General features: G+C 54.6%; 1 protein-coding gene across 1 annotated transcript in view; it reads left to right on the top strand.

Annotated features, from left to right (window-relative positions):
- Col22a1 (collagen type XXII alpha 1 chain) overlaps positions 1–12047 on the top strand; it is a 235778-nt gene that overhangs the window by 122577 nt on the left and 101154 nt on the right. The window contains exons 24-27 of the mRNA XM_047525428.1: positions 6484–6537; positions 7175–7228; positions 9655–9708; positions 10030–10083. Coding sequence (XP_047381384.1) covers positions 6484–6537; positions 7175–7228; positions 9655–9708; positions 10030–10083 — 216 coding nt within the window. The remainder of the gene's footprint in view (positions 1–6483; positions 6538–7174; positions 7229–9654; positions 9709–10029; positions 10084–12047) is intronic.

The following is a 12047-nucleotide window of genomic DNA, read 5'->3' on the forward strand; positions in this document are numbered from 1 at the left end:
TGGTGCTGATTGGCGCTGTGGGTGGGATGGTCCCTTCGACTGGAAACAGCCAGGGAGGAGGCTGGCCAGAGAGCTGGGTGGTGCTATGCTTGTGGGCCTCTGTGTGGGAGCCCTGAGGCAGGCAGGACCACAGTGGGGCCTCAGGGTCTGCATCCCGAGGGGAAGACAGATTGTGCACACCTTCCCATAACGCAGATGCCTCCAGGTTGCCCAGGTAGCATGACTGCCGTGTAGATTTATGCAAGCGATTCTCAGGCTCTGCAAATTCCCATAGACTCGTACATGTACTTCAGTGGGAACGAGGTATAATCAGGGTACTTATTTGCTATTTCTTTATTAACAATAATTAGGCTAATTGGTTATTTATACAGCATCATTGTAACCACTAATTGCATTAGATAGCTGTTTACTTAGTGTTAGAGGATCAAATGTTGTTTCATTAATAATAATTGGGCTGATTGGCTAATTAATATGTGGAGTTGTTCCTTCGTTGTTTTTGCTAATAATAATGAAAGCAGTCATGTTTAGTTGTATTCATTGAGACCTATTGGCTAATATGTTACTCTCATTAACGATTGGACTAACTGGTTATTTGGATATCTTTATTATCGATTGAGGGAGAAGAAAGAGAAGTGCCACCAAGTCCTCCCAGGCGGGCTGGTTCACACAGCTTCTTTCTTCCATACTCAGTGACCTGCAGCCTTCGTGCTACACTAAGGCTCCACAGGGGAAGACCTTACTTAACACTGCTGAGGCGATACAGGGCCACCTGTGTTTGACCCTGGCCATCTGAAGCCAAAGCGCTCTTTGTCACATAAGCTCCCAGCTCTCTCTCTCTCTACCAAGAGAAGAGTGACCTGCCCACCACACCTTGGGGGTTCCTGTCCTTGGTGGGTCTTGCAACTTATTCCCTTCATTTTTCATCATTCATCCTTAACCTTGATCTTCTCATCTATAGAAGAGGTCAATAACATGAAGAGTCCTTGGCTGTTAGACCATTGCTGCTCTGGCTACAGCTGGGACAGCTGGAGGAGAAGAAGGGAGATCCTGGTCTCTAGAAAACCCAAATGCCAGTTGAGCCAGCAGAAAAAATAGAAAATAAGTTCAAAGTTGCTTTCCTATGATTTTTGAGTATTCTAGTTTTATTTAGAAGCTTATCAATGAGGTAACTCAAATAGCTGCTCTGTTTCAGGGTTGCTTAAACTGATTTTCAGGAGAAGAGGGTACAGAGTGAAGGTGCCAATTAAAGCTGATCAGAAGGCCACAGAGCCTGGTTCAGTCTCAGCCGCAGTGATGGAGCTTAACCATAAGGTCCCCCAAGGAGTGGAAGACGCTCAAACACTACGACCTCATGGGGGAAAGTCGAGGGAGTGCCTGGCTTCTTTGTGGCCTGTTCTCTTTTCTAGAACTTACAAAATCCTCTCCTGGAGCACTCAGCCCATAGCACGGGGCACACCAGCACCCTGTCCCTGCCCCCCTCGCCCACAGCAGCCTGGCTGACTCGCGTCCCCAAGACTCTAACTCAACACGTCAAAGCTGAACCCATCTTCACTGTGCCAAACCCGCTGTCCCTTCCCCTGCAGACTCTGTTTCCATCAAGGCCCCAGCCCTGTCAGGATCTCAGGCCCATCTGTGTCCCAGTCCAGTTGGCCACCGAGTGCTGACCCCTCTCCCAGGCCGGCCCCGGTCTGCACGCCTCCCTGGCGTCCCTGCCCTCTGGGGCCAGCTCAGGCTTGCTTTCTCCCTGCGGGCGTGTGTTGTCTGCCTCCTGTCCTCCTCCCAGCGGAGTCTAAGGATGGCAGGAGTCTGTCTTCTTGGGCTCAGATCTGCTTGTGTCACTCTTTCAAAGGCAAAGCCCAGTGCTGCTTGCCCCGGCATGCTGCCCTCCGTGCCCCTTGTCCCCAGCACCCTGAGCCAGCTGTTCTCACCCTCGCTCCGCCAGCCTCGGCTCCACTCTTCCGTCTGCTTGCGATGCCTGCCTCTTCTCTCACACTCCCACTTTTTCAGGCCCCCTTGGTCCCTCAAGACCAAGCTTGGCCTACCTGTAGAAGCTGCCCGACCTGCCATCATGGCTTCACCCGCTTCCTGCGACTTTACAGCCTCTCTCTTGTCATTCTTTGATTCTGCCCACTGAGTGTCTCCTGGACTCTTCCACCTGCCAGCACCCGTGAAATAGCTCTGAGAAGAGAGCGCCGCACCTGCTCTCCACTTGCAGGAGCAGAGGCCGCCCCTCAGGTCACACAGCTGCTGGAGCTCTGCACTGCCGGTGGTGCCTGACCCTTGGGTGGCTTTCCGGGGGGACACAGGCGTGGTTTCTGTTACTCTACGACTGTGGTCTTCTGGTGCAAAGGAAGGGTCTCCTGGGATCCAGAGAGCATGGTGGCACCCAGCAAGTGCTGTCTGAGGGAAGGAGCCCTGCGTGTTCCACAATGGGACTCCAGGAATGGCTTCCCTACCTGCTCAGGGATGGAGCAGAGCTTTAGCCTTAGGGACTAAGGCTGTGCCCTCCTGCTGGGGAATCCCTTTGAGGGCACCTTGGGCGCTGGCAGCATCCCGCCTTGACTGGTCCCTTCTTCTGTTCCGGGCTCCTGTCCTTCAGGACTGGCACTGTTCCTCACTGTGAGCATCCTATACTCTGCCGGCAGTGATGGGTGAGGTGTTTGCCTTTCCTTTCATCCCCCGAAGCCTCTGTGGGGACAGCAGCATTGCCACATGCAGGCTGTTAGAGGACAGAGCTGCCACACAGCCTGGGATGATGAGGTCCCAAAGGTCCCCTTAATCCATGTCACAGGATGTCTCTCTGCTACTCTGTTACCTCAAAGCAAGAGGAAAGCACCCAGCCCTGCCGGGCAGACTCTGCCTGGGTTGAAGTGACACTGCAAAGCTGAGGATCAGAAGACAGGAAGTGTGACACCCAGGCATGGAGATGCTCAGGCACTGTGACCCTAGTCCAGGAAGGATGAGGTTGTGCTTCCTTCTACTGTGGAGTGTTTTCTCACCTAGAAAATGCAAATGCCTCACCTGGAGTCCCCAGCCAGGCAGAGGAGAGTCCCTGGATTTGAATGTCCTTGGTTGTGTGCATGAGGGATCATCTGACCACTCTTACCCATGTCCCCTCCTGCCCTGGTCCTGCCCGGTCTCCTCTCAGCCTCCACCTCCCCAGTGAAGACAGGCCCTGGGAACTTCATTTTCCCTAAAGGGTTTCAGAGGCATGCCCTCGTCTGTCCTCTGAACCGTGCTGACTTGGCCAGGAGAGGTGACTGTCTCTGGTCCTCGGGGTCCTCCTCCACATACAGCACCTCCTGTGTGAATTCAGATTCTCCTCCTTCCAGGCCGCCCGGTCCAGAGGAGGAACCCAGACACATCACTGGGTCTGCACTGGCATTGTTCTTAGGATCTGATCTTGGGGGAGAGGATTCTTCACTTTTTCTTTCCCTCTCTGTGACTCGTTTCCTCATTTTGATGTTGTATTAATCATACAACTTGATTCAAGAGATATTTATTGAGAATTTTCTTAGACTTCTGGGGCTGGCACAGAAGAGGAGACCAAAACAATAGTAGAACTCACACCCGTGGGTGCTACAGCCCTCAGCCCTGTGCTGTCTTCCAGAAGGTGGGACTTCAGAGAGCAGGACTCTGCCTTCGTAAAGCCAAGGCGCTCGCCCCTGTGCTGGGAGTAGCAGACAGAGCTCCAGGGTGCCTCCTTGAGCTTCAGGCTCTACTGTACCCCTGACCTGGTTCCTGACTGGACCTCACAGGAACTTGCACATGGACAAGGAGACAGGTACTATCCAGGGTCATGGGACAGTATGTGCAAGGACCTGGCAGAATGCCAGGCATACAGTAGGTGCTTAAAAATTAGGGTTTTCTCCTTTTCTGTTGAGAGAGGTTTTATGCCCTGCCAGTAGGGTGAAGGGCTCACACATCTGGGTCCTCCCAGGACACTGCTCCTGCTTTGCTGGCCCTCCCCATGCCTGGCCAGAGGGGGAAACGGCAACAAAGCCAGATTGTGCCAGAGCTGGAGGATAAACATTTTGAGAAACACAAACCAATCTGGGGACCGTCAGCATCACTGGAAGCATAAGGAGTAAAGGCAACGAACTGTACTCAGGGGGCCTCAGGCCAGGGTGCCCACAGGCCCTGGGGATCCTGCTGAAGTGCCCGTAGTTGCCTGGAAGCTGCAGGTGCCTGTGCTGCTGCTCGTGGGGCCTTTGCTTTCTAGGAAGGGTGAGCTGTTAGCCCTCCTCAGTGGCTTCTTCCCCAGCTCATTCCCTAGGGAGACTTGTCCCTGCCCAGGGCACTGCCCAGGTCTGCCAGACCCAGTTGCTCCATCTCAGAGCAGATGTCTCTGAGATGGGAACAGACGCTACCAGACCCCAAAGGCACGCAGGTCTAAGCGAACCACTTAGACAGATAAATCTAGATCCGGTGACATCAGAAGTTTCCACTTTGCTTGTTGACACCTGCTTTCGACTCACATGTGCCCCACCGAGGCAGAGAAGGGAACAATTCGGGGACGCAGCCACCTCTGCCATTCTTTAGTGTGCACCGCCCCCTCGTGGTCAACCTCCGAACACAAATCGCTCCCTGCTCTCTCCCTCCACAGGACTTCTTCCAGCATTTTCTCAGCCCTTACTCTGGGCCATGCCCTAGGCTGGTTGCTGAGGGAGCTGCAGAGGGAACAAGAAGGGCCTCCCTTGACAGCCTCTGGGACAGATGAGCAGCCCTGCTGGCCCTGAGCGGAAGGCTGAGGCATGGGCAGAGGGTGTGTCCAGAGAGAGACCTGGGCAAGCACAGGTCCTCTGCACGTCCCGAGGGCTCAGTGGCAGTGGTCGGCGGCAGTGGAGGTGAGGGCAGGGAGGTTGTGAACAGAGCTGGAAGAACCCTGAATACCGGGTGGGAAAACCCGGACGTAACCATCAGGGCCCCAGGGCCGCTGAGGGAGTCCTCTGCTGCAGTGCCTCTGGCTGATGTACGGAAGGGTGCTGGGTGCCCTCAGAGGCCGGTCGACACTCAGGGCTCTAAACCCCCTCTCTCTGAGGGCCCGGTTGTTGGGCAGTTGCAAGGGGCCCTGGGTGTGTGACCCGTTGCCCACCCACCCCCGTCAGTCTCCTCCAGACAGCAAGCTGCTTTTCTAAACACGTGTGTGCAACGAGCGTGTGCCTTCTTAGACTCCCTTAGTTACCCGAGACCTTCTGGGCAAAGTGGCAGCTCTTGGCCCTGGGTCCCCAGGCCTCCTGGGTGCTGGCGCTGCCTACATCTTGTTCCCGTATGGAGCTGTCAGTCCTCGCTCAAAAACACGGCACCTGGAACTCCAGGGGCCTTTAGGTACCCAGCTCCACCTGCCCTCGTCTGCCTGGCCTGCTGGCAGTTTCTTCTCTCTTCAGGACTCAGGAGCCCCTCTGACCCCTCTCCTTCCTCCCCCAGGTGCAGGGGTCATTTCTGCCCTGTGCTCATGGGCTTATCAAGGCACTAATCTTGTCTAACACAGTCATCTGTCTACCCCTTTCTCTCCTCCCCACCATGACCTGCAGTGGAGACAGGAGTTGTCCTGATTTCTGTTCACTAGTGGTACCTAGTGCTGCCATTCCTGGCCACTGAAGGTGTCCAGGGCACAGGTACAGGGAATGGACGATGGCAGTAACACATGGCTGCAGGCCTGGAGAAGAGCCATCAAGACTGGCCTCTGTCAGTCTCTGGGAGAGCTTTTAAGTACAGTTGCGTGACTCCCCAGACCACAGAAGCAGCAGGGCCAGGCCCTCAAGACCCATGCTGTTCACCCAGCTCTTGTCCCTGACTAGTGAGTGATTAGGAATGTTCTGGAAGGTCTTTGTGAGTGGGTTAACCTACTGTGTGCTTGTGTGTATGAATGCATATACATATGTTCCACTTTAAATGTTCGAGTATTTTACACGTGAGTGTGTAGATAAAATTCAAGCAGAGAGCTCCCGTCTCCCTCCTGCTGGGAATAACAGCTACCCCCTGGGCTGCTTGGGTGCTGAGAAGTGGAAGGCTGACCTGTTCCATGGCTGCACACAGCCTGGCTCACCTACACGTGTGTGTCACAGACGTCTGTCAATTCTAACTGCTTCCGTAGGATCCACAGAGAGAAAATCTAGCTGCTTCTCCCCAATTTTCTCAAAATGCACAAAATCCATTTTTACTTTTTACATCATATGCTTATTTCTTTCATGGGCAGGAGTCTGAATCTGGTCAGCCAGGATAACAGGCAAGTTCCTGGCTTGGTGCTGTATCGATACGAAGATGCTAAACTCCTGTCACCAGAAAGTGACGCTTGTCAGTGTCTTGCACGTTGTGCTCCAGATCCTTCCTTTTTGCTGTTGGTCATTTCTGTTGAAATGAGGCATCGAGACAAGACAAGCCCCTTGTCATTTGGCCACTGCCCTCTTTCTCTCTCAGATGTCAGTGTCACCAGGAGGCTGCTCTGTGCCCTTTTGTAATCACCCCGCTCTCTCCTTACAGGGCCCCCCTGGACCACCTGGTGTCCCAGGACCCCCTGGACCAGGAGGTCCCCCGGTAAGTCCCTCCTGGTGCTTCCATGGCCTGTGGGTCAGGGGCTTCTTCCTGTATGGACACTACTTTTCTCTGCCCAAGTCCAGTGCAGAGGCACAAACAGAGGACCCCCTCATGCAGACACCCTATGCCTCTGGACCCCCAGAACCTTGGCCCCTTTGATTAAGTAACAGGGGAGCCAGCCCAGTCCTGCGGCTGTTGGCTGCAGGAGACATGGTATAGGCAGCATGGTGGGCGCTGTGCCCACTCAGGCGTCTGCAGTGACTTGACTTTTTAGGCAAAACGGGACCAGGTAAGGGTCTGTCAACATTTCCCTTCTCACGTTTTGGGGGGCAACTGGAAACTCCATAGGGTAGGCTCTGGGTGGGGCAGACCCAGCAGTGGGCAGAGGGGCCATTCCTTCCTGCCCCAGGTGGAGGTGAACATGGCAGTGACCCCACCTGCTGACCAGACAAGCTGTGGACTGCCCACCTTTGAGATGTGGAAATTCTGTGTCTTACTGTATCCGTGTGGAGGGGTCAATGCCCAAGAGGTGCCCTCCTCAGAGCCCTCTAGAGGCCTGTGCCTGGGTCAGGAATGGAGTCGAGACAAGGATCCGATCTCCAATCAGTTTAACAGTTTCCGTGTGGTCTCTTTCTAGGGTTTACCTGGAGAGATTGGCTTCCCTGGGAAACCTGGGCCTCCTGGCCATGCGGTGAGTATCCTGCTGCATCTTCCCACCTACCCTGCTTCTCCTCCTTTGCTCCGGGTCAGAAGTGGCAGGTCACGACCACTGGCCCTGGGGGTCCCCCAGAGTTGACTTCCCATGCCCTTTGCTCCTTGCGCTGGTCAGTTCCAAAACACAGCTCTGTTCCCCCTTCTGCAGAGTCAGGGGTCATCCTGTCTCTCCTGGGACTGCCCCATGTGCCCTGGCTGGGGTGTAGACTGGGGCCACTGTCCCCAGGCCACCACCCTTGCTGTTGTTACCCAGAGACACCTTTGAAAGTCCCTCACCTTGTAGAGTGTGACGATTTGTCCTTAAGTGATGCCCAGAGGGTAGCAGAAGCAAAGCCTTGGGGATGAGAGAAAGGGTCCAGGTGTGGCCATTCTTCCTGTTACTGTCCCATCAGGGTCCGCTATTGTCCTGATCATGTTTTCCCACCTGCAAGCTGAGATGGCCGGGGGCTCTCAGGGGCCTTCCCGTGGCTTTCAAGTCCTGCAGGTGGAACTCAGCCAGCTCAAACATCAGGCCACGCAGGAGCTAGGCTTGAAGGCAGATCTCTTCTTACGTGTTGGCTTGTCCTCTTCAGGGCAGGCTATGGAGTGGCCTGCCAGAGCCTGGCACCATGCGACTGAGAGCTGGACCTCCTGATGCTCTGCCCCAGGGCAGCCTCTGCTCCACTCTGAGGGCTTTGTTTCCTTGTGACATGGTCCTCTCGTGGAGCTGCTGAGTGGGGAGGACCCAGACACTGCAGAAAGGACCAGGAGGAGGCAAAGCAGGCTTGCAGTGCACGGCAGCTCTCCCGCTTCTCCATGGGCCACAGAAGCGTTGGAGCCTGTAGATCAAGGAGCTCAGGAGACAGGACCAGCGAGCTCTGCCGCACTCGCACTCTGAGCTTGGTTGGGCCCAGCGCGTTGTGCCAGACAGCGTCAGACTTAAATGCAGTGTTGGGGCGTGCTCTCAGGTGAACTGACAGGTAGGGACACCTGGTGAACTGCATTCCTCAACCGCAGTGTCACCCATAAACAGTGTGTAGTGGGTGCCTCTGGCAGCTGGGACACATGAGTCTTACCTGGCCCAGTGGGTACATCAAAGCATATGTGTATCAGCCTGAATATTCAGAAGAAGGGGAATGTTATGGGAAGGAGAAACATATTTTAAAAGACTTTTACAGTTTTCTGAGGCCCTGGGTCACTTAAGGTGTGACGTGTGACCTCTGTCTTTGGCATCTGCTCTTGGTCAAGGTCATGCTTGCATTGATCCGGGTGACCTTGAGCAACCCCTCCTACTACTCTTCCCAAGACCTTGACTTCCATGACATTGCTGTTTGGAAATGTTCTTTCAATAACCAGCAGCCCAGACCAGAGACTCTCGGGATGTTAAATGGGGTGACAGCAAGTTCTGGGGCAGAAGAATCACCAGGATGATAAAAGAAAGTAACTTTTCTTTTGTTGAAGTCCTGGGGATTGAACCTAGGACCTTGTGTATTAGGCAACGGCTTTGGCACTGAGTTACATCCCCAACCCAAACTCTACTTTTTAATTTTATTTTGACACAGAGTCTCGCTAAGTTGCCAGACTAGCCTCAAACTTGTGATTCTTCTGCCTCAACCTCCCAAGCAGCCACGATCATAGGCATGTGCCACTGTGCTGACAGGCATTAACTTTTAGCTCCCAAAAAGTAGCTGATGAGATCTGTCATCAAGAGAAGTTACTTATCTTACATGTGTGCCCCTGGCACACCATTAGAGGACAGAGGAAAGGGAGAAGGTCAAGTGTCTCAGTGTAGTGGAAGGAACTTGGGAGGGGAGCCAGGAGACCCTTGTGGGTCCCCATGACTAACTTTGTGACCTGGAGGGGGTCCCTCAACCTCTGGAGCTCCGGTGTCCTCACCTGCAGCAGCCCTCCTGCCACGTCATCAGGAAGGAGTGGAAGGAGAACTTTAAATTGGAAAACACAACATGGAGCCCTTGGTGTTGCCGTCAGAAGGAAAGGCAGTCGTGCCAACCAGGCCAAGCGATTGAGTGCTGGCTCTTCTGAAGGACGAGGGGAGGGAAGGAGCACCGTGGGAAGGAGCACCATGTGACAGGGAGCCTGGAGAGCAGCGCAGGAGTCGGAGGACAGTGTCACCCCTGTGCTCTTAGAAGCTGAGGGCAGGAGTGGGGCACGGGGTTCAGCTTGCCCCCCGTCGACCTCACACTTCTGGGGAACTGGATCTGGGGCACTGAGCAGAGGTGCTGTGTGTGTCAGTCACAGCATAGCGTGTAAGCAGACTGGTCACTCTGGGGAGGGGACGCAGCTGGAAGGCCTGTGGCCCCAGCCTCTGGCTGCAGAGTCAGCTCCTGGCTCCAAACAACTTAGCACAGTGTATCCTAAATATGCCTTTTATTCTAATTTTCTTTCTTTCCTCCCCTGGCCCAGGGGTCACCTGGACAGGACGGGCCGAGTGGGCCACCAGGCCTGCCAGGATCCAAGGTCGGTACGCCCAGGTTGGCATGAGTGTGGGAAACAAACACAGGAGCAAAAGAGCTTCTTGGTTGTGGGTGCATTCTAAAATCAGGGCCTGGGCCTTGGTCAGGACCAGGTTGACATGTTTGAATTTACCAGGTCGGATTGGGAGAGCTCTTTATTTCTACCTAGGTAACTGGGGAAGGACGTGGAAGCCTTGGACATTAAAAGCAATCTGCTCAAGGCCCCCTGAGGACCAGTGCTCCTCTTCCTTGCTGGCCTGTGAACAGTGCAGGGATGCTCCTGCAAGCTGGGCCCTCTGCTGACTTGGCTTTGTGCTTCTTACAGGGAGACCCCGGGGAGAGAGGGGAAGGCGGCCTGCCTGGGAAGCCTGGACCTCGGGTAGGACTTTGCCACCTTGCTCATTGGGCATCTCACTCTAATGGGTGTTCTGGGCTGTGCGGGAACCTCAATGCGCTACGCATGGCGGGAAGCAGAGTATTGAAAAGGGGCTATTCAGAGGGGTGCAGCAGGGTTAGGGGCTCCAGCAGGGACGTGGGCACCCCTGAGGCTGGCAACAGTGGAGCCAGGGTCCCCTCCCGAGCAGAAGTGGGAGGGGAGGGTGCCTGCATCCAGGGAGACCTCAGCTGGAGCAGAGCTGTGCCTGGAGAAGGAACCTCACGCCATCACTTGTGCTGGCAGGGAGGAGCGTGGGGAACCATAGCCTCTCCCTTCCTCGCTTCTCCTTCCATTTCTCCGTCTGATGATCCCACTGACTGGAGCCTTCAGAAAGCAGGAGGTAGAGACGTCTGCCTGATGTGGGCCTCCAAGGGTGAAGAGTGTGAGAAATGGGCGGGGAAACTGGCGTTCAGCTTGAGATCTGGACTGAGCAGCTGCTGTGAGTGCAGAGACCTGCGTGCTGTGCATGAGGACAGCCACTCTGTGCCCAGCTCCTTCCAGAAGGCTGCTTCACTGAAGGGCTTTGGTGGAATGCAGCCATGTGTCCCCTGAGGCCCTCAGCTCAACATCTCCCCCGTCTGATCTCAGAATGCAGTGAGCCCAGAGGAGAGGGAGGCCCTGGGAGTGTGCGCACCATGGGCACATGTACATGCACTGTGGTTCTGGGGAGACCGCGAGAAGGGCTGCCCCTTCCCCACCCCCGCCGGCCGTACTCTCACCTGTGAGGCGTGAACTGCTACAGGACAGTGAGCACGTCCTGGCATCTCCTGTACCCACACACAGTCAGGCATGTGGTGGACACCGCCAGGCTTTGCAGGAGGAACAGAGGTTTAACTCCCACCCAGCGGGAGTGGCCTGGACTCCACCGGGTGGCTGGTGCTCACCCCTTGCTGGCCAGTGAAGTTCTGCTGACGGGCAGACCCCCGAGCCCTCCATTCCCCATCTTCTTTCTTTAGAAGGTCAAATTAAAGTGGAACAGAGAAAAACACAGAATAAATTGAACCTGGCTGGCTCAGTTACACCCAAGTGGACCCAAGTTGTGGAGTGTCTCCAAGCGCCCCTGCGAAGGCCCCTGTGTCTGACACCCGTGTTCTGAGAACTCAGCCCTCCCGCTCCCTAGTAGGGCCCAGCGAGTCCATCCTTTGTCCTTCATATTTTAAGATTCAATAATGATCAATAATGATCCCCAAATCTTTGAAACAATCATTTTCTATGTGTTTTGCATGCATATCCTGAGCTGGTTGTTGGGGGATCACGTGGTCTTAAAAGCACCTAACCTCCCTTTTAGTGTTCATTTGGTTGAAATTCTGTCATTTTCCAGGAAGGATCTAAAGCTTCTGGGTGGGTTTGCTGTTTTCTTACATTCTTTATTCTGCAGACATGTTACTATTTCTTTTGGAGTCGCCGTGCCTGGTGACCGTGTGTTCTCACGTTGGGTGTTGCCACCGCCCGGGGCCTCTGCACATGAGTGCCAGCACATTCTCCGCAGTCTGCAGGAGCAGCCGGCCCGTCGAGTGTCCTGCGTGTGGTTCTGCAGTCGAGGGTCGATTATGAGGAATCTCGGGATGGAGTTAGAGGTCCCTCAGGGACTTCCCGAGACTTCCGGTCTGTGTGTTTGGCATTTCTGATCATCACTAACGATTGAAAGGTTCAAGCACAGAGGTCTGCTGCTCCATCTCCTCCGTGTCTTTTTTGCATGATTCTAGTGCTCTGTGCTTCAAATGTTTCTCTGAGTTTGAAACTGAATTTCAACCGCTGTGGGAGACCTGGTGTAGGGTCAGTCTCGTTACTTTATTTGGATTGAGTACCAGCGGAAGATGAAAACCCTTTCCAGGATGATTCTGGACAACTCGTGGAGGTGCAAGAGTGTACCCTGGGCGAGCTGCTCTGCAGGATGCACAGTGCAC

The sequence above is a fragment of the Sciurus carolinensis genome, chromosome 1, assembly GCF_902686445.1.
Source record: "Sciurus carolinensis chromosome 1, mSciCar1.2, whole genome shotgun sequence".
NCBI lineage: Eukaryota > Metazoa > Chordata > Mammalia > Rodentia > Sciuridae > Sciurus > Sciurus carolinensis.